The sequence below is a fragment of the Rana temporaria genome, chromosome 4 (genome assembly GCF_905171775.1).
Source record: "Rana temporaria chromosome 4, aRanTem1.1, whole genome shotgun sequence".
Taxonomy (NCBI): domain Eukaryota; kingdom Metazoa; phylum Chordata; class Amphibia; order Anura; family Ranidae; genus Rana; species Rana temporaria.
In genome coordinates this window covers 292,107,065-292,130,931 of record NC_053492.1, presented here as the reverse complement: position 1 = coordinate 292,130,931, position 23,867 = coordinate 292,107,065, and the positions used below count along the sequence as shown (strand labels likewise).

At 41.5% G+C, this 23,867-nt stretch overlaps 1 protein-coding gene across 1 annotated transcript in view; it reads left to right on the top strand.

The window, feature by feature from the left end:
• MOXD1 (monooxygenase DBH like 1) overlaps positions 1-23,867 on the top strand; it is a 107,655-nt gene that overhangs the window by 51,785 nt on the left and 32,003 nt on the right. Inside the window, exons 5-6 of the mRNA XM_040350443.1 lie at positions 19,397-19,576; positions 19,870-19,972. Coding sequence (XP_040206377.1) covers positions 19,397-19,576; positions 19,870-19,972 — 283 coding nt within the window. The remainder of the gene's footprint in view (positions 1-19,396; positions 19,577-19,869; positions 19,973-23,867) is intronic.

Sequence of the window (23,867 nt, the reverse complement as noted above, 5' to 3'; positions counted from 1 at the left end):
GTGCATTGAAAACATTATGAATACATTCTGTATCAAAGCTACATTATTTCTTCAACTTTTTCAACGATAATTAGACTCACATATAAACAGGATGATCCAGACAGCATTGTCTGTTTCCACTTACAGTTACTACCATATACTGTTAATTAATACAATGTTTAGTGTGCTACCCCACAAATATGTGAACTGTATAACCAAAGGGATACTGTTTGTACTTTTGCTGGGATTCATACTGATTCCGAACTGATACACATGGAAATGTTTTACTCACTAACAAATCTTTATTCATTTAAATTTCAATTTTATACTAGTCATCCAAGGAAAATGTCTACACATAGTTATATGAAGATTCAGCTAAAACCATAAATGAAAATTCCACTACACTGATAAACAGTTTTTAGCCATAACTTTTGTTGCTTTACAGTATATCAATTTCCCAATAGAATATAACTTTTTTACAGTACACTCAGGGCCTCACTTTCTACATACCTTCCAACTTTCCGAAATGGGAAAGAGATATACCCTTAGCACACAGCTCGTAAGCAGATGACACATTGGGGTTGATTTACTAAAACTGGAGCGTGCAAAATCCATTGCAGCTGTGCACAGGAACCAATCAGCTTCCAGGTTTTACTGTCAAAGCTTAAAGCGGAGTTCCAGCCTTTTACTGTTTATTAAAAGTTAGCAGCTCCAAAAAGTGTAGCTGCTGACTTTTAATAAACAGACACTCCGCTCCTCTCCCCTCCTTTCCGTCCGGCGCCTCCATTCATAGTGTGGGCACCCGGCCGTTTCAGCTGCGCGGTAAGAGTGGACAGGCGATCTCCTGGGACCTGTGACGTGTCCCAGGAGATCGCCTGAAAGGGAGGGACTGCTTAAGGCAAGAGGAGGAGTCGCCTAGGTGGTCCCTGGGTGGAAGTAGGAAGTGGAACAGGAAGTCCCACTCCTACTGAAGCACCCACTCCACCCCCCCCCCATAAAAATGACATGGCATGTAAGGGGGCGAGGAGTGCTTAAAACGGAAGTTCCACTTTTGGGTGTAACTCCGCTTTAATTGAAAAAGCTGAAGTTAGAAGCTGACTGGCTATCATGCACAGCTGCACCTAATTTTGCACTCTCCAGTTTTAGTAAATCCACCCCATTTTGTTCTATTTTGATTTGGTTTTCAAATAGAGTATACTGTACACTTTAATGGAAACTGGTTGGACTTTAGAAGAAGGGGGTATATCCCAAAAGCATGAATGATTGGGTATATATAGCGAAAGTACTTCATCTGAAAATATATTTCCACTTTTTTTGCAGCCAAATTGGAATAACACCTGCTTTATGTTTTTTACAGGTTCCCATTCACAAAGCAGAATTAAAAAAAAATTGCTATTCAATTAGTACTCGGGGTGATGCCAAATAACATACATAATTTTCCCTAAGGACATCATCCCTAAGGCCGTGTACACACGATCGGTCCATCCGATGAGAACGGTCCGAAGGACTGTTGTCATCGGTTAACCGATGAACCTGACTAATGGTCCGTCGCGCCTACACACCATCGGTTAAAAAAACAATCGTGTCAGAACGCGGTGACGTAAAACACAACGCCGTGCTGAAAAAAATGAAGTTCGATGCTTCCAAGCATGCGTCGACTTGATTCTGAGCATGCGCAGGTTTTTAACCGATGCTTTTGCATACTAACAATTGGTTTTGACCTATCGGTTAGGCGTCCATTGGTTCAATTTTAAAGCAAGTTCTCATTTTTTTGACCGAAGGTTAAAGAACCTATGGGGCCCACACACGATTAGTTTGGACTGATGAAAACTGTCCTTCAGACCGTTCTCCTCTGGCGATCCTATCGTGTGTACGCGGCCTTAGAAGTACAATCTCATCAACTGTCTATCAGCTGTCAACCTGAATATCAGGGAATTCCACACACTGCATTAAAAACAACACCATTTTATTACAAGTATAAAACCATCATAAAAAGTAAAGAAAAAACAATTATGTAACTCCACATCTTATGGTCCTAAGTAAGTGTCATGGATTTACGTGTTTCACCAAATAGATAGTTTGACAGCAGATAGACAGTTGACTAGATTATATTTAAAAAATTGCAACTTAACATTCAGATGCTTTATTCTGGACCCTCCAGCAAGGACAAATCATAAGTAGTTCTTCTTGTTTATGAGGGTCTGGGCAGCTGTGTTTGCCATAAATAATCTCATCTGTACTGTGCAGGCAGCCCCTCACTATCAATTGTAACTAGTTTGTACACAGTTTGTCCTAACAAAAGGTTAAAGGTGTAGAGGCTGGGCTTCTTGCAATGTAAGAGGACAGACTTAGGACAGGCTCACTCTAACATTGTTCAAACATCTTGCAGTCAGCTATGACACAGGTAAGCCATATTTAAAAAAAATAGGCATGATGTGTGAATGGGAACACAAATAACGAACATATAGTGTTTTTTTTTCTCAAATTTGATTGCAAAAGTGGAAATATGCTTTAACCGCCTGCAGACCAGCCGTCGCAGTTATACTGCAGCAAGTTGGCACGGCTGCGCGAATAGCCGTAGCTGTACATCAGTCGCTTTAAGAGCCCTAGGGGGGTGCGCGCACAATGCCGGAGCCGATGCTAGTGATCTCTCTCTACTTCCTGTCAGTCCACTCATAGTTAGAAATACCTCCCTAGGACACACTTAACACCTTGATCGCCCCTTAGTTTTAATCCCTTCCCTGCCAGTGTCATTTATACAGTAATCAGTGGCAATTTTTAGTTCTGATCGCTGTATAAATGTCAATGGTCCCAAAAAAGTGTCAAAAGTGTCCGATCTGTCCACCGCAATGTCGCAGTCGCAATGTCACTGATCACTGCCATTACTAGTAAAAAAAATACAAATTGTAACGGACCTATGAACTATTCTGCCTACAAGGGCTGCATGACTTGTTACAATTGGATTTACCACATTATTTTCTGAGCTCAAAGGGTTAATTGTAGAGTGACTTTTTCACTGCTAAATGCTAATTGACTCTCTGTTGTGTATTACCAGTTAACAGCCTCCTGCCAGGTGTATGCTAACGTGATCATCTGTCAGTGTGTATTGTTCTAAAGGTTAATTGAATTCTATTGAGAAAGGAATGTGCCTGGCCAGGTCATGTTAAGTGGATCTCGGTGCCGGAACGTCTAGAGACTGATTGATTCAAGGAGATGTCATTATTTCAAAGTATCTGTATTGAAGCCCCCCCACTGTGTGAGGAGGGGGGGCGGAGATTGTCATTGTGCCTGTAACAGTTGTAAGCACATATAAGCGAGGTGAAATGTCCCATTAAAACAGTCTTGTTTGACCCTTCAAACGCAGCCTCGTCTCGTTCTTGAAAGGGGGACTCTCTCTGGATCTCGTGGATGGGGATACCGGCGGTACTTGCATATCGCAGCTTGCCAGGGAAAAGGACGTCTCCAATGGCTGATACCCTCTCACTAGCTCGGGTAGCCGTTACACAAATTATACCAAAATTTTGTAGCAGAATACATATTGGCCTAAACTGATGAAGACATTTTTTTGTTTAGTTTTTTTGGGATATTTATTATAGCTAAAAGTAAAAAATATTGGGCCAGATTCACAGACAGCGGCGTATGTTTGAGCGGGCGTAGCGCATCTCATATGCACTATGCCGACGTAACATAGAGAGGCAAGACCAGTATTCACAAAGCACTTGCTCCCTAAGTTACGGCGGCGTAGCATAAATGGGCCGGCGTAAGCCCGCCTAATTCAAATTAGGAAGGTAGTGGGCGTGTTGTATTAAAATTAACTGTGACCCCATGTAAATGAATGGCCGAATGAACGGCACATGCGCGCATGCTCAGAATCACGTGCATATACTCCCTAAGATACGATGGCACAATGTGTACGACGTGAACGTAACCTACACCCAGCCCCATTCACGTACGACTTACGTAAACAACGTAAAATACGACGGCTGTTCTGATGCCCATACCCTAACATGACTTACCCCTGCTTTAGGTGGGATAACTTTATGCTGGATGTACGCCTTACGTAGCTTACTGCGACGGGCGCAAGTACGTTCGTGAATCGGCGTATCTAGGTCATTTACATATTCGACGCGTAAATCAATGGAAGCGCCCCTAGCGGCCAGCGTAAATATGCACCCAAGATACGACGGCGTAGGAGACTTACGTCGGTCGGATAGAGCCAGAATTCAGGCGTATCTGGTTTCAAGAATACGGCGCATAGATACGACGGCGCATTCGTGGACTTACGCGGCGTATAAGAAGATACGTCGGCGTAAGTCCTACCTGAATAGTTTATAGTGCAAAAAATACAGAGATAGACTGCCACATACAGAGGCTTTTTGTTAAAGCAGACCTAGACTAAGACTCAGGGAAACTTTTTATTTATACAATGTGTGAGACAGCATTATTCAGTTCTGTGTGGATGCAAGGCAGCTACCATATTAGTGGATGTACAAGCTATCTGTTCCTAGACTCCTAATTACATCATCAATATAATCCAGGGTAGGGGAATCCATCTTTACCCATCTTGTCCAGCAGTAGGTACATGCTTCTTTACTTCACACTTTTTATTTAATTTTTTATCCTTTTTTGCCCCTTTCACACATTTTGTCGCCATACACATTCACATTTATTTGTTCACCACACTCTCACACATTTCTCCTAACCCTCCCCCCCCCCTCATTCACATCACACTGACACCAGTATGATGTTCATTTCACCAGTACAAAACCTTTGGTTTTGGTATACTTCTATCCACACCTTTGCAATACCAGCATTGGTGTATTAAGACTTGGTAACACAGTCTACTTTAATACTTGCCTCCTACATATGCCCATGTTTATGATCCTATTAGATCGTCACATGTGGTTGGGGTCATAGCCCAATGGATGTTATCTATGCTTATGCAACATTATTAGTACTCACATTATTACTCATATTCAATTAAACTATATATTTAATCAATACAGGTGTCCTCCTGGTCGCCTCCTCCCCCCCGGGAGGGAGATGATGACACCTGATACTAATTGATCTTTACTCTATTTAAGCTTCTCACCTTCCTTGGATCTGGATGTGATCCTGGGACAGCTCCCTCCATACACACATTAGGATAGAGCCTATGTAAGTACTATTACTGAGCATACTTCCATTTATCCCCCCCTTGTTGCTACACCCCCATGGTATACCTTATAATTCCTTGATATTATTATTTAATGCTACCAACTAACACTGGGACATGCACTCAGCACTGCCATTCACTTCCTCACACACACTTTCATCCACCATTTATATTCCCTCCCCTTACTTGCAATCACATTCTTTCTGGCACACACTCTCACTTTTCCTTTATCCCCCTTTTTTTCCCCTTTCACACATTTCCATTGACATATACACTCACATCCATTTGTTCACCATACTCTTAGGCCCCGTACACACGATAGAATCCATCCGCAGATAAATCCCAGCAAATGGGTTTCTGCGGATAGATCCTATGGTGTGTACACGCCAGCGGATCTGTTTCCGCGGAGAAATCTCCTCTGGGATGGATTTCAGCAGATCGAATATTTGCTGTGCTGCACAACAAATCCATCTGCTGGAATCCATTCCAACGGATGGATCCGCTCGTCTGTACAGACTTACCGGATCCATTCGTCCAAAGGGATTCCCCGCACGCGTCGTAATGATTTGACGCATGCGTGGAATTCCATATATGACAGCGTCGCGCCCGTCGCCGCGTCATAATCGCGGCGACGGCGCGACACGTCATCGGCAGAGGATTTCCGCGCGGATTTCAATGCGATGGTGTGTACACTCCATCGCATAGAAATCTGCGGAAATCTTTGAGAGGATTTATCCGTGGAAACGGTCCGCTGGACCGTATCTGCGGATAAATCCTCTCGTGTGTACGGGGCCTAACACATTTTTCTTAAACCTTTTTTCCCCCCCTTATTCACATCACACTGACACCAGCATGATGTTCATTGTACCAGTACAAAACCTTTGGTTTTGATATACTCCCATCTACACCTTTGCAATACTAGCATTGGTGTATTAAGATTTACTAACATATTCCATTTCAATACTTACCTCCTACATATGCCCATGTTTATGATCCCATTAGATCGTTACATGTGGTCGGGGTCATAGCCTAATGGATGTTATCTATGCTTATGCAATATTATTAGTACTCACATTATTACTTATATTAAATTAAACTAAATATTCAATCAATACAGGTGTCATCCGGTTGTCTCCTCCCCCCTATGGTCCACACTTGCGACTCCTTGTAAGCCCGGTTTGGTGGGTTCCCGTCAAGCGGAACGGGGGTTTCTCTTGTTATGGGGGGTCTTCGGATCATTTTTACTTCTCAGCAACCATCTCTGATTACATGTTAATTCTTTAACCCTTGAGTGGTAAATATAATTTCAACAATATTCTCTCAGCAGATGTTAAACATTTTTGTTAGAGGGATGCAATTTTAAATAATTTTTCTAATTATATCTATCAGAGTACAATTCCCCTGAAGAAAACCGTGACAGTTTAGGTCTAAACGCGTCGGGGTACTCATACGGAAACCAATTGAATCACGATGTAACATGTATTGTATTGTTGTTGATTTTTGCCACTGTTATTTTTATATTCATGTATAATCAGAGTGTACTATATGTATATTATCTACACTATTTTACAAATGCTCCAACCATGTTGTACATTTTATTGTAATTTAATGTTGAAACCAAGTAAAGATTTTAACTTCAATATCATCCAACCACTCTTATTCATTGAGAACATCATGCCGCTAAAAAACCCCATTGGGGGACCTTCCCATTTTTGTTTTTGCATTTACGGGGTGCGCGGCACACGGACTCCATATATGCGTTTTTTCCTTGTTTCATGCTTCTTTAATTCCTTTTCCTATGGTCCAGTGGGCTTCGACAATCCACATGAATTTTGAACATGCCCAGGGGATTTCAATTTCACTGTTTCCCATCCCTGGGTGCTCAGAGAGACTAAACCTAACAGCACATGTCTAAGCATGCTAGCTGACACCAGGTAGGGGATTCTACTTTAATGTTCTTGTGTTGTAGTCCAAATGAGAGCCCAAGGGCACACAGAATATAAATGGATTGGCAGAGCATAACACTGATTACATGAATATGACTGTCAGCTTTCAAGTCCCTCTAAAGAAAAATATTTATAGAGGTTTCCTTTAACAGGAAAAGTATAGGGACTGTAATTAAAGCTTAAACAGTAGTACAATATGCAGATACGCAGGCCTGGTCAAACCTCAATCATGAGAGCCACAACAACAAGTATAAATATCAAAAATTTATTTCATAAAAAAGTTTTTTAGATAGAAACATACATAGAGAAATGTACAATAAATACTATAGAATGCATGTTTGAAAAAATTCAGACTAACAAATAAAATGATACTTCAAATGCATAAGAATGCAGGTGATCTTCATTTCAACCCGCGTATAGCGGTTCTACTAGTTTCGCCCAAAAGGGCTTTGTCAGGAACCAATAGGGGGCAGTAGTCTATGCAAACAGAGAGTATATCAGTAACAGAACAAAATAATATACAAAAACATAGCATAAATGTAATGTGTCAATAAATACGAGAAAAATATATATTTGACCATAAATATAAAAAAGATAATAATTTATTATAATGCAAAGGTATATGTCTTAACCACTTACCCCCCAGACCATATTGCTGCCCAAAGACCAGAGTACTTTTTGCGATTCGGGACTGCGTCGCTTTAACAGACAATTGCGCGGTCGTGCGACGTGGCTCCCAAACAAAATTGGCGTCCTTTTTTTCCCACAAATAGAGATTTCTTTTGGTGGTATTTGATCACCTCTGCGGTTTTTAGTTTTTGCGCTATAAACAAAAATAGAGCGACAATTTTGAAAAAAATGAATATTTTTTACATTTTGCTATAATAAATATCCCCCAAAAATATATAAAAAAACATTTTTTTTCCTCAGTTTAGGCCGATACGTTTTCTTCTACATATTTTTCGTTAAAAAAAAATCGCAATAAGCGTTTATTGATTGGTTTGCGCAAAAGTTATAGCGTTTACAAAATAGGGGGTATTTTTATGTCATTTTTATTATATTTTTTTTACTAGTAATGGCGGCGATCAGCGATTTTTTTTTTCGGTACTGCGACATTATGGCGGACAGTTCGGACACTTTTGACACATTTTTGGGACCATTGGCATTTTTATAGCGATCAGTGCTATAAAAATGCATTGGATTACTATAAAAATGCCACTGGCAGTGAAGGGGTTAACACTAGGGGCGGGGAAGGGGTTAAGTATGCCTGGGTGTGTTCTTACTTTGGGGGGGGGGTGGCCTCACTAGGGGAAACACTGATCCTCGGTTCATACATTGTATGAACCGAAGATCAGCATTTCCCCTGCTGACAGGACCGGGAGCTATGTGTTTACACACACAGCTCCCGGTCCCCGCTCTGTACCGAGCGATCGCGTGTGCCCGGCGGCGATCGCGCCCGCCGGGCACACGCACGGGAGTCGGGGGCGGCTGGGAGAGAGGACGTCATATTACGTGCTCTCGCCCAGCCGAGCCAACTTGTCGACGTATAACGGCGGTGGCCGGTCGGCAAGTGGTTAAAGAAGGCAAAAATAGAATGAATAAGGTGTCTGCGATAACTGTGGACTTTAACGAGAGTATTTACCTGTAACAATGGAATGAATGACCTGGATAGTTAACCGTGGCTAACTCAGGGTCCCAGATGGAGAATCCCAGATGTAAAAAAGGGGGGGGGAAGGAAGAGCCTCTTGTACATGCGTATAAGGTTGCTGTGCAGCACACAAAGCCTGTGGATACAAGCCTATAGAGGAGGAGGAGCCGGAGGTAGGCAGGTACTGCAAGTACAGGATAGAAATGTTGTAAGTAGACAAGAAAGAAAAATGTAATAAATAAACACATGGAGAAAAATAATAATAATATTATTGCCACTATTACCTGATACAGGTTGTATTCAAAACAATAAGAGAGTTCTATGATGAAGTTGTCTCAAAAGAGATTATTGTTCTGTCAGTACTGTATAGCACAAAACAGAATGATATTAAATTTGGAAATAAATAAAATGTAGCATACATATAGGGCTTCTATCTAGTATTCTCAATAAATCAATATTTTAATGAAGTTAAATCCGCATATCGCGGCGATATATAGTGTAGTGTTAACATGAACACCTAAATAGACTACAGGGTATTAAAGAAAAATTGATTTTTCAAGAAATATATATCTCTAATTTAATAAAAGATTTTGAAGCAGTATGGTTATTAATACTATAAATTAAGGATAAGGACAAAAAGGATCAAAAATATTTATAGATAATGGTAATAATATTACCTGGTTTAAGTTACAGCAATATCTGCCAACAATTGGGCGGACAGAGTCGCCGATATGCCAGATATATCCAGATACTAAATAGTAAAACATCAAAAAAAAAAGAAAAAATCAATCAAAAGGAAAAATATTTCCTCGGTATTGACAAACATGTAAGTGATCAGGAGTCTGCCAGTGGCAACAAAGTATCACAGACAGGCTATTTGTCAGCACTGAATTAAAGTTAAAAGAAAAAAATCTATGGATAATAACATACCTGTGACCTGCTTCTACCTCAGTAAGCAGAGGAATGAATCCTCTGACAGAGCTTACGCTGATGAATCAGCTGTGCCGCTCCCTGATAAACTGCTCCCAATCAGATAAAGATGATATTCATCTGGGTGGGGGGCAGCATATCGCTCTACAATGGGCGTGGATATCGCGGCGGCCGTCATGGGGATTCCCCAAGGGAGCCGCACAGACCGCGCCTGCGCAGAGGGAGAACATCTCTCAAGGAGATGCTGCATCAAACACGCCTGCGCAGAAGGGCACACAGTTACTGTGGTGGGCTCTGGGGAGCTACAGTTCATTGAGAGAACCATGAATGCCAACATGTACTGTGACATACTGAAGCAGAGTATGATCCCTTCCCTTTAGAGACTGGGCAGTATTCCAAAATGATAACGACCCCAAACACCTCCAAGATGACCACTGCCTTGGTAAAGAAGCTGAGGGTAAAGGTGATGGAGTGGCCAAACATGTCTCCAGACCTAAACCCTATTGATCATCTGTGGGGCATCCTCAAACAGAAGATGGAGAAGCGCAAGGTCTCTAACATCCACCAGCTCTGTGATGTCATCATGGAGGAGTGGAAGAGGACTCAAGTGGCAACCTGTAAAGCTCTGGTGAACTCCATGCCCAAGAGGGTAAAGGCAGTAAAGGAAACTAACAGTAGCCACACAAAATAGTGACACTTTCAACCCAATTTGGAAATTTTTACTTAGGAGTTTACTCATTTTTATTGCCAGCGGTTTAGACATTAATGGCTGTGTGTTGAGTTATTTTGAGGGGACAGCAAATTTACACTGTTATACAAGCTGTACACTCACTACTTTACATTGTAGCAAAGTGTCATTTCTTCAGTGTTGTCACATGAAAAGATATAATAAAATATTTACAAAAATGTGAGGGATGTACTCACTTTTGTGAGATATTGTATATATCTATAAATCTAAATCTATATTCTATAAACCTCAATTTGCACATTACTGTTTGTCGGATCACTTGGCTGATATCTGTACATAACACCAATAATCAGGGACAGGGGAAGGTGGAATATGCCTCTGATGATATCAAAGACCCAACAGGCACATACGAGGCAAAAAAAAATGGCAGTTACCTAGGCATTGTCATATAGGCAGTAGTGCCCCTCTTCTTCATACTTATGCTACAGATATTTTTATCTACCGTAAATTCTTTGTCACATTAACTGTGAATCCCTGTTTGACAGCCAAACTTGAATTACTAAATATATGGGTACTTTAAATACATTAGAAGCCAATCTTACTCTATGTGGGAGATTTACTAAAACTGGTGCACACAAAATCCGGTGCAGCTGTACATAGTAACCAATCAGCTTCTAGGATTTAGCCTAGGTTCACACTGCTGCGAATTCAAAATCGCGGTAAAATGCGTGATTTTACCGCGATTTCGCGGCCGCGATTTTGCCGCGATTTGCCGCGATTTCGGCCGCAATTTAATGTAAATCGCGGCCCGAAATCGCAAAAAGTAGTACAGGAACTACTTTTTGAAATCGCAGATGCGGCGTCGCACTGATTAGGACAGTGCCATTGCCGACAATTGCCGCCGATTTGAGATGCGATTTGACATGTCAAATCGCATCTCAAATCGTTCCAAATCGTACCCAGTGTGAACCAGGGCTTATTGTCAAAGCTTAATTAAGCAAGCTCAAGTTAGAAGCTGATTAGTTACTATGCAGAGGTGCACTGGATTTCATGTGCACCAGTTTTAGTAAATGTCCCCCTATGTCTTATCTTTCTTGTAGAGTTTTTAAAATGTTTAAATTAATTAAATTATTTTCCTAAAATTTAGGATCTGTTCGAACTGGTTATGAGGTTAACTGTGCTGTATTTAAAGCAGAGCTCCACCCACTTTTTCAAGTCCTCTTCATGTCCTGCTCCTCTGTCCACTTAAATACATTTGGCATATTATTATTATTATTTTTTTTAAAACTCACAGTTTTATTTAGTTATATGGATCGCCTCCGGTCGCGGCGGAGCCCTGAGCGTGTCATCCCCCATCCGCAATGCCTCCTGGGAAGGCAGTAGTTTGCTATGTACAGATTTGCCTATGCCACGCCCTCCTGTTTTTCTTATTGGTCAATCGTGTCTAGAGGGGCAGCTGATTTCCTCCCGACACCATAAAGCAGGACGCTAGTGAAGTGGGAGAAAGAAGTAGCAACAAACCAACAGCTTCTCCACTTCTAGCACTTATGTACAACTGGCATGGGCGATCGGTTTACCTCCCCCTCCCCGCTTCTCAATGTCCCGCGATCCGCGGCAAATCGACCCCCCCGCTTTTCAATGTCCCGCGATCCGCAGCAAATCCCCCCTCGCTTCTCAATGTCCCGCGATCCATGGCTAATGCCCCCCCCGCTTCTCAATGTCCCGTGGCAAATCGCCCCCCCTTCTCAATGTTTTTTTTCTGTCCCGCGATCGGCGGCAAATCCCCCCTTGTCAATGTTTTTTGATGACCTGTGATCGGCGGCAAACCCAACCCCCCACCCGCTTCTCAATGTTTTTGTATGTTCGGCGATCGACGGCAGCCACCCGGAAACTCCCCCCCCCCCCCCCCCCCCCGCTTCTTAATGTTTTTTTATGTCCGGCGATCGGCAGCAACCGCAACGCACCCACCCCCCCCTTCTCAAATTTTTTTATGTCCAGCGATTGCGGCAGCCGGTCCCCTACTTCACAATGTTTTTTTTTATGTCCGGCGATCGGCGGCAAAAGGCCACCCATCTCACCTCGCTTCTCAGTGTTTTTTTTATGTCTGCCGATCAGCGGCACCCCCCGACCACCCCCCCGCTTCTCAGTGTCTTTTATGATGGGCGATCGGTGGCACCCCCCACCCACCCCCCCACTTCTCAGTGTCTTCTATGATGTGCGATCGGCGGCCCCTCCCACTTCTCAAGTTATTATGTGGCATTGTTTTTTTTTATGTTGGGCGATCGGCGACACCCCCCCCCCCCCCCGCTTCTCATTGTCTTTTATGTTAAATGCAGAGAAATGTAAAATTACACTAAGCTTTAATATGACTGTATTCATAATACTACGTCCTAATGTTGCATACTACTTGCATACAGCAAAAGGGTTAAAATTATGTTAAAAACAATGTAATACTTTGTCATGAATTTCTTTGTTAGAACATCAGTTGACTGGAAGACATTTGGAAGGCTTAGAGGAAAGACATCAATAGATTTCAAACAAAGATATATCTGTTTTCGGCAATTGATGTTGTTCTAAGCACAAGCTTTAAAGGATTTAGATTTTAGGCTTGGCAGTGTTCAATTGCTTTCCAAAAGTGGTCAATGGATAAATATGCACAGTTCACAAAGAGGGCAAAGCTTTGTAGCAGCTATTGTGCCTACATTTTTTTTGGTATTTATGATTTTGACTTCTGCATGTATATTTTGTGAGATTGGTTTATTGTTAGGCTATGCATGCATGAGCTAATTAGGTGTTAATGACTTATTCAACCTTATAGTGGGTAGCCCAATATATAACAAATGTGGTCATCCTCAGTGATGGCAAAATTTAGCAGGTATTTGCCCCAACCTTTCATGTTATCTGGTGACTAAACTTAGTGCCAAATGCTTGCTGTCAGAATGCAATAGCAAGCATTGCACTGTCCATGTGTACTAAATAGCTTGGATGGAGGAATCTGTTCTAAAACCTTTCAGTGTATGTTCAGCTTCATTCAGTAAACTGATGAATGTCTTAAAGGGGTTGTAAAGACAAACATATTTTCCTCTTAAATTAAAGTCTGACAGTAGCTGATAAAGTAAAAAGTAATGTTTTGCATTATAACTAGTTTGATACCTGTTGAAATCGAGCTGTTTTATTCACCTCCGTCACTCCTGAATCATTATTCTCACTGACTTCCTGGTTTGCGGTGCGCATTCATTCTTGCTACATCACGACCTAATGGGAACTACAGGGCCAAATCCTCAAAAAACCTGCCTAACTTAACTTTCAGCAGTTAAGTTACACAGGCGTAAAATTTCTACCTAAGTGCCCGATCCACAAAGCACTTACCTAGAAATTACACGCCGTGTAACTTAAGTGCCTCCGTCGCAAGGCGGACGTCTGATCGAGGGGGCGATTCCTATTTAAATGAGGCGCGCTCCCGCGCCGGACGTTCGGCGCATGTGTGTGACGTAATTTTTCCCAACGTGCATCGCGCGAACGTACTTTACGCCGGGCTTTGTGGATCGCGACAGGACAATAAAGTTGCGTCGGGTAAAAAAAAAAAATACGGGCCGGGAAAAAAAATTCGAAATTTAAAAAAAAATGCGGCGATAGAAAAAAAGGTTTGTTTTTACAAGGTCTAAACAGTTTAGGCCTTGTAAAAGCATCCCTAATTTTACGCATGCAAAACGTAACTTACGCAGAAAACACAAAGCTAAAAAGCTTTGTGGATCTGCCTAAGTACTCATTTGCATGCGCAAAGCGGCATTTCGACTCGAAATGCCCCCAGCGGCGGATGCGGTACTGCATCCTAAGATCCGACAGTGTAATACTATTATAGATGTCGGATCTTATGCCTATCTGTGGAAAAATCCTTCTGAGGATCGTTTCCAAAGATAGCCACAGCGATACGCAGGCTGAACAGCAGTTCCGCCTGCGTATCTCTTTTGAAGATTTGGCCCTACAGTTCCCATTAGGCTTAGCCTCCATGCCTGTGAGGGATAAGAGAGAATCTTCACGCAGGGCTGTAGTCATAGGGAGGGGGTGAGCACATTCTGCTTTCCACCATGCAAAACAGCTCAGATGCTGGTGGAAAGCAAGAAGAGGAGAGACAGGAAATGGCATTTTCAAACCTGGATTACTGTATTTTGGAGGTCAAAAGGAAAAACGAGGTAAGTGATATTTAAATGCTCTAGCTTACAGCAATCAATTGATCTAATAAAAAACAAACCTTTAGGCTTCATTTCCACTGGCGTTTTTACAGACACTTTTGTTAGTCTTTTTTACAGCTTAAAAACGCCTGTCCATGTTTTTTTTTTTTTGTGAGCTCAAAAACGCAGCGGTAGCATTTTTGGGAGTTTTTGAGCGTTTTTGCGCGTTTTTGAGCGGTTTTTAATGTCTGACGTTTTTACAGCTCTATTGCTGGAGCCACAGAACGCCCTGGTCCCGCGTTTTTTTTACAGCTCAAAAACGCCTATGCCATTTGCAGCTCAAAAACGCCTATGTGGGCATGATGCCATAGAATAACATGGACAGGCGTTTTTAAGCTGTAAAAAATGCTCAGAAAAGTGGCTGTAAAAACGCCAGTGGAAATGAAGCCTTAGTGTTCTTTTAAAGCCTCAAAAGTCAGCTGCTGCCGAAACAGAGGACTTTATCTGTGCAGGGTGCCTAAACAACTTTCCTTTTTTTATATAATTCAATTTTATATATATATATATATATATATATATATATATATATATATATATATATATATATATATATATATATATATATATATATATATATATATATATATATATATATATATATATATATATATATATATATATATATATATATATATATATATATAAAAACATTTAAAACAACACAAATAAATAAATGAATAAGCAAAGCATTATAAATGTACTTCCATCCATACTCCTATACATTGTATCTCAACTCTTTGTTTATTACTATATCAATTTGATTCTATACAATACAGTAAAACCTTGGTTTGAGAGTAATTTGGTTTGAGAGCGTTTTGCAAGACAAGCAAAATGTTTTAATACATTTTGCCTTGATATACAAGCGATGTGTCACAACTGAGTATAAAAAAGAGAGGCGCCTCTAAGTGTAGCAATAGGGTTACATTTAATGAAGGTACAACATTTAGCAACTTATTGCTACACTTAGAGGCGCCCCTCTTCTCTTTTATACCCTGTAAAAAAAATGCTTTGATATGCAAGTGCTTTGGATTACAAGCATGTTTCTGGAACGAATTATGCTTGCAAACCAAGGTTTTACTGTATTTAAAACCAGCTAAGCCACACCCACAAAAACAAGGGGGAAAGGTAGAAAAACAAAAAAGGGTAGGAAGAGCAAGATGAGAACAAACAGAAGGGAGAAAGGCATGGACGTGTCCACAGCCAACGAGGTACAGAGAACGGGAGGTAACAGGTGGGGGGCATGCATGAAGATTCCTCCTTTCCAAGCAGAGGACCTACATTCCATTCCTATCTTACGTACTGTTGTGTATCTAATTCATGCTCTACAGTGTTTTTACGTGTGTAATATTTTACGTGTATATGTATATCCATGTGTTTATCGTAAGAAAAGAAAGAGAAAAAAACCTTCTTGACTTGATAACATGCAGTATATAAACACATATAGGCACCGCTTCACAAAAAAATACCGCAATAACAGCAGTTACATGGACAATACAATAACTCAGAATAACACTTGCCTTTTAAGGGCAGGAATTAACTACTCATACTTAACACACTGAGAATACTATAGTTAATAGAAAAGTGCCCTCATTACTGGCTGTAAGCCACCATAAATAAAAATAAATCTCCTAAATATGAGCCCAATAATAATAATAATAATAATGTCAAAAATTCAATATAAACTATATTTACTACCAGCCCACTTTCTGCTGCACATAAGAACTCTTCCCACGCTCAACATTTCCTTAAAGCGGATGTGCCATGAAAAAAAATATTAAAAGCCAGCAGCTACAAATACTGCAGCTGCTGACTTTTAATATTAGGACACTTACCTGTCCTGGAGTCCAGCGCCGTCCGCAGCAGAGGACGAGCGATGAGCTTGTCACTCTGCTGCCCCCCGCCATCCTCAGTGAGGGAACCAGGAAGTGAATCGTTCCGGCTTCACTACCCGGTTCCCTACGGCGCATGCGCGAGTTGCGCTGCGCCTGCTGATTGGCTCCCGCTGTGCTCTGGGAGCCGAGTGTTCCCAGAGCACAACGGGGGGAGGACAGGAGGTGACGTCCTGACCGCAGTCTGCCCGAGACTGTGTGGCCGGAAGTGGGTGCAAATACTTGTCTTTAGACAGGTATCTGCACCCCCCTCCCCCCTCCGGTGTCAAATGTGACACCGGAGGGGGGGAGGGTTCCGATCAGCGGGAGTTCCACTTTAGGGTGGAGCTCCGCTTTAACACACGGGTGAAATGTTTTGTAGTGCGGTGGAAAATAACTGGGCAGAGTTGTTAACGCTGCTTGGAATGTTATTGCAGCAGGGACAGAGTGCACAGGATGTTAGAAGCTCGCTGAATTTCTGGCAGGGTCAACATGTATTTTCCTGTAATTGCAGTGTTTTTAAAAGAGGTAAAACATAATGTGCATGTACTGCAGAGATACGTATATCACATTTTGTTTTATTTTACGCAAGCATGCACTAGAATATCCATACATTATGAGATGTGAAGTCCTACCTAAGCAATCTATTTAATTTTTTTTTTCTCAAAAAGAATGTTTATTGACACATATGATAACAATCACAGGTACAGTATATTTGTACTAAACTAGGTCAGTCGCAATCTATTTAATTAATAACAAATTAGGCAGACCCTTTCATTTTACAGTTGTTGGTAAGTGTTTGTTGGATTGGGGAGGGAAGAGTGATAATTTAGCATTGTCTAATTATTGTTGATTATAAACCGCTTAGCGACTGCCCACTGTAGATTACTGCGACAGGATGGTCGCTCTGCGCCAGATCACATACCTGGTATGTGATCTGAGACTTCCTGGTCTGGGGCACAGATCGCCGCTCTGTGGAGAGGAATGTACTGATCCTGTGTTCCTGCTAAGCAGGAACACAAATCTTTACATTCCCCCAGCCAAAGCCCCCCCCCCCCCCCCCCCCCACAGTTAGGTAGCACTCCCAGGGAACACAATTAACCCTTTTGATCACTCCTGATGTTAACCCCATTCCCTGCCAGTGTCATTAGTACAGTAACGGTGCATATTTTTTAGCACGATCACTGTTTTGGTGTCACTGGTCCCAAAAAAGTGTCAAAAGTGTCAGTTAGGTGTCCGATTTGTCCGCTGCAATATCGCAGTCCTGCTATAAGTCACTAGTATTTTTTAACTAGTAAAAAATAAAAAAATATTAAAATATAAATATATATTATAGTTTGTAGACGCTGTGACTTTTGCACAAACCAATCAATATACACATTTATTTATTTATTTTTTACCAACAATATGTAGCAGATTACACGTTGGGCTAAATTGATAAAGAAATTCGATTTTTTACACCTTTTTAATTGAGTGTGTTTTATAGCAGAAAGTACAAAATATTGTTGTTTTTTTTCAAAATTGTTGGTCTTTTTTTGTATAATGGGTAAAAAAAAAAAAAGGGAACAAATACCACCAAAAGAAAGCTCTATTTGTTGGGAAAAAGGGCCATTATTTGGATACAGCATTCTCAAGGCTGCGCAATTGTCAGTTAAAGTAATGCAGTGCCGTATCACAAAAGATGGTGACCTGGTCAAAAGTACAATCTCACATTTTACATGAAGCCACATTTCCTGAAGACACTTAAAAAGCAAAGTCTCTGCTTAATTCTTAACTCCTCTGTTTTTGAATCTTTGGCTCAGATTTTACATTCGCATCAATGTGCCAAACATGTATTTATACCAGCAACCACAATAATAACACTACACAAGATCAAATCTAAATATGAAAAATCTTTGTGTAAATATTGTTGCTGGTCAAAGAAAACCTCTTGCCGACCAGCCAAGATTCGGCTGTGCAAATCGCCATAGGTGTACGTCGGGCTCGTACACTGCGATTTTTGGGTGCGTGCACACGCCCATTGGCCAGCGGGGAGCCAATCAGCGGGTCCAGTGGACTCGATGTCCACAGGCTGCGCGCAATCGTTCCCCGCATTGACAGAACGGGGACCTGTCATAGTAAACAAGGCAGATCTCTGTTCTGACAGGGGATGACACATATATCCTGTCTTTCTGTTATGCAGGAAAACACATCTGTGTGTTGTTCCAGGCAACCCACCCCCCATATGTTTGGAACACACAGTGAGGGAACACATTTAACCCCTTGATTGTCCCCTGATGTTAACCCCTTCCCTTCCCACATTAGTACAATGTCAGTGCATATTTATAGCACTGATCATTGTAATAATGTCACTGGTTCCCAAACAAAGTGTCAACAATGTCAGCTAGGTGTCTGATCTGTTCGCTGCAATGTCGCAGTCCCGCTAAAAATCGCAGATCACTAGTAAAAAAATAAAAATGCCATAAATCAATACCCTTTTTTGTAGACACTATAACTTTTTGTGCAAACCAATTTATATATGCTTCTTGGGGATTTTTTTTTACCAAAAATATGTAGAAGAATACAAATTGGCCTACAAATTCAATTTTTAATTTTTTTTTTATTGGGTGTGTTTTATAGCAGAAAATAAAAAATATAGCTTTTTTTTTTTCTTTAACATTTTTTTGTTTATAGCGCAAAACATAAAAACCTCAGAGGTGATCAATCAGCACCAAAAGAAAGCTCTATTTGTGAGGGGGGAAAAGGACATCAATTTTGTTTGCATACAGCGTCGCATGACTGCTCAATTGTCAGTTATAGCGACGCAGTTCAAATAATGGCCTGGTTAGGAAGTAGGGTAAATCCTTTCGGGGCTGAAGTGGTTAACACATGTACACGTTCTCCTCTTTGTCGTATGGTGTTTTAGCGAGCTTTATGAGATACGTAATCTTTTTTGACACCTGTTTTCTAGGTTGAACCACTAATACAAAAGGGTCACGAGAGTTTGGTACATCACATACTACTGTACGAATGTGAAAGAGATGCAAATGACAGTGTCCTTGAATATGGGCATGAATGCTACCACCCCAATATGCCTGATGTATTTCTTACATGTGAGACAGTACTATATGCTTGGGCTATCGGAGGAGAGGTAAGCTTTTATTTTCTCACCATCACTTTACTACAAGTGTACCAGATATATGACAAATCAGATAACAGGCTATTCTTCAAAACACACAATGATCTTTTCAGCACAAGATGTGGATCAGATTTGTTTCTATTTTTCTGTGAATATACTGTATGATTACATGCAATATTCCATTCATTTTCCTTACAAATTCATTCACTCATTTACCGTTTCCCAGCCTGTAGTACACTTATAGATTGCTGTTGTTTTGTGTTTTTACTTATTATTTTTGTTCTCGTGTGTTAAAACTGTTACAGGGATTCACATACCCACCTAATGTTGGCTTGTCAATTGGGATGCCTGAGGACCCAACATATGTCTTAATGGAAATCCACTATGATAATCCATCTCAGCAAGAAGGTAAGGAGGCTTGTCCCAATTTAAAATGGATTGTAATCTCTATGGCCGCGTACACACCATCATTCCAAACCGATGAAAACGGACCGAAGTTCAGTTTCATCGGTCCAAACCGTCTGTGTGTACGCCCCATCGGTCTGTTGTCCTTCGGACAAAAGTTAGAGAACTTGCTTTATAATCGAACCGATGGACCGCTGCCCGATAGGTCCAAACCGATGATTAGTACACAAAAGCATTGGTTCAAAACCCCTGCATGCTCAGAATCAAGTCGACGCATGCTTGGAAGCATTGAACTTCATTTTTTTCAGCACGTCGTGTGTTTTACGTCACCACGTTCTGACCCGATCGGTTTTTGGAACGATGGTGTGTATGCACATCAGACCATCAGTCTGCTTCAGCGGTGAACGATGAAAACGGTCCGTCAGACCATTCTCATCGGATGGATCGACCGTGTATACGCGGCCTGAGAGGCATATTTGTAAAGCAAAGAATCTGAACCTTGCCAAACATTCACTTCGGCTGAATGTTCTATCTGCATGGATTTTAAAAAATTGTGGTTAATTCACAGTCAGTGAATGTTTAGTGAAAGTCACATTCATTGTTCTCCTCCCCCTAATGCACACGATCAGAAATTCCAACAAGAAAACCGTGGATTTTTTTCCGATGGAATTTTGGCTCAAGCCTGTGTTGCATACGCACGGTCACACAAAATTCCGATCGTCAAGAATGCGGTGACGTACAACACTTCAACGACCCGAGAAAAATGAAGTTCAATGATTCCGAGCATATGTCGAATTGATTCCGAGCATGCATGTTTTTTTTGCGCGTCGCAATTGCATACAGACAATCGGAATTTCCGACAAGAACTTTTCCCGTCTGAATATTTGAGAACCAGAAAACTCTGACAGAAAAAGTCAGATGGAGCATACATACGGTCGGAATATTCAACCAAAAGCTCACATCGAACTTTTCTTCCGTGTGTACGCGGCATAGCACTCCCCCTAACCCCGAACAGAGTTACTGTGGCTGCAGTTGATTAAAACTCAAATTAAACATAGTTAACTTCATGACCTAAAACAAGTGCAGTGTTCCATGGTTTCATTTGCTGAAAATTTGTGGCTATTGTCTCACCCCTAATACAATATTTTGGTTGCACGATAAAACCTAGCTTGTTTCTATTTGTTGCCTATTCAAGAGCTTGTGGACTGTCCCCATGCTATCCAGTTTCTACCAAACACATACATGAAGTCTATATTTGAAATATTCTGGGGATAATTTGGAATAAAAATGAAAATGAAGTGTTTTTGTGAACTCTGTTTTGACTTTTTATTAGAATTATAAGTAGTATTAAACCCAAAATTAAACGTTTATTAATTAAATAAATCAATTTCTTAGATGTGATGGCTGCCTTAATTTTCCTTTTTAGGCTTTCTTTCTTGTATATTTTCTTGTTGATACAGCCAGTAAGTCTGTTGTTTTTCAAAAGAACTAGCTCTCCAGCATAAGGTATAAGTTACAGAGATGAGACAAACTATTTAACACTAGCAGAGGTGCTGACAATGATCATCTTTTATTTATTTATGTAAAACCTTTAACCAAAAAAAAAAAAAACTTGCTGTAACTGCTTGTATAACTGCAGTGTTAGCTGGTGTTTGGCTTCAATTTTTGTATTAAAGCTGCTAGTCCATCTAGCATTCCCCACCCCTCAGACTGACAATGCTGCTGTCAAAATGTACCCTACAGGCTCCTGCATCCACTCTAATACAGGAGGTGTGTTACTGGCAGGTCACCAGGTAAAAACTGAGGGAAAAAAGCTAAAAAAATAAAACAAATGCGACCCCCACATCTAAGGATTGGCAAGCTGCAATATATTACTTGTTTGGTTTGGGGTTTAATACTGCTTTAACCTTTTAACCACTTGACCACTGGGCACGAAAACCCCCTTAATCACCAGACCAATTTTCAGCTTTCGGTGCTCTCACAATTTGAATGACAATTACTCAGTCATACAACATTGTACCCATCTGAAATTTTTGTCCTTTTTTTCACACAAATAGAGATTTCTTTTGGTGGTATTTGATCACCTCTGCGGTTTTTATTTTTTGCGCTATAAAAGAAAAAAGACTGAAAATTCTGTAAAAATAAAAAAAAAATTCTAGTTTCTGTCATATTAGCAGGTTATTTCTCACACACATCATATGCATACTACAAATTACACCCCAAAACACATTCTGCTATTCCTCCCGAGTATGGCGATACCACATGTGTGCGACTTTTACACAGCGTGGCCACATACAGAGGCCCAACATGCAGGGAGCACCATCAGGCGTTCTGGAGCACCCAGGCCAATTTTGACATTTCTCTCCTACATGTAAAAATCATCATTTATTTGCTAAAAAATTACATAGAACCCCAAAACATTATATATGTTTTTTTTTCAAATACCCTAGAGAATACAATGGCGGTTGTTGCAACTTTTTATCTTGCACGGTATTTTCGCAGCAATTTTTTGAACGCGTGTTTTTAAAAAAAAAAATGTTTTGTGCTTAAAAAAAAAAAAACAGTAAAGTTAGCCCAATGTTTTTGCATAATATGAAAGATGAAGTTACGCAGAGTAAATAGATACCCAACATGTCACCCTTCAAAATTGCACACGCTCGTGAAATTGCGCCAAACGTTGCTACTTAAAAATCCCCATAGGCGACGTATTGCAAGGTATTGGAGTATTGAGGGTATTGCGGAGTATTGGGGGGGTATTGCAGAGTATGGGGGGTATTGCAGAGTATGGGGGGGTATTGCAGAGTATGGGGTGGTATTGCAGAGTATGGGGTGGTATTGCAGAGTATGGGGTGGTATTGCAGAGTATGGGGTGGTATTGCAGAGTATGGGGTGGTATTGCAGAGTATGGGGTGGTATTGCAGAGTATGGGGGGGGTGGTATTGCAGAGTATGGGGGGGGTGGTATTGCAGAGTATGGGGGGGGGGTATTGCAGAGTATGGGGGGGGGGGGTATTGCAGAGTATGGGGGGGGGGTATTGCAGAGTATGGGGGGGTATTGCAGAGTATGGGGGGGGGTATTGCAGAGTATGGGGTGGTATTGCAGAGTATGGGGGGGGGGGTATTGCAGAGTATGGGGGGGTATTGCAGAGTATGGGGGGGGGTATTGCAGAGTATTGCACTTTACTTTAGCGCTTATCATTTTTTTTTTTACTGCAGAGTATTGCGCAGGGATGGCTGGATCTGTGACTGCAATTGTCACAGATCCAGCCCACAGTGCGGCGGCTGCTGCTGCCGCCCGATCCCCCCCCCTCCCTCTCCTCTCACACTGTACCGAACGGTACAGAGAGGAGAGGGAGGAACCGGCGTCATTACATGACGCCGGTTTGTTTACAAGTGATCGCGCCGTCATTGGACGGCGCGATCACGTGGTAAGGAGCCGCTTCCATTGGCTCCTTACCGCGATCCGTGTTGCTGCGGGTCCCGTGGACCCAGCGAGCGCCGGTGATCGCGTGTGCGCGCCCGCTCGGGCGCGCAATTCTGACTCTCTGGGAGGACGTATATTGACGCCCTCCTAGAGTTAGGGAACCGCCTTGTAGCCGTATTTCGGCTATAGGGCGGTTACCAAGTAGTTAAGGCAATGCAGTGTGGTACTGCTAAAACGGAAGCAAGCTTTCCTAAAGTGTTTAGTTCTGTTGTTGCTACTTCCACTGATCAACCTTTTTCTCAAGATTGGGGGGCTGCTTCTATATTAGGTGTACGTTTAATAAACCGTGATAAGCCGAGATCATGATGATCACGGCTGATCACTGCTTATCACAGAGCATTGCCGGTTTAATAAACTGTGATAAGGAGCAGAGAACACATTCTCCACTTCACATCACATCACATGGATGTTTTGT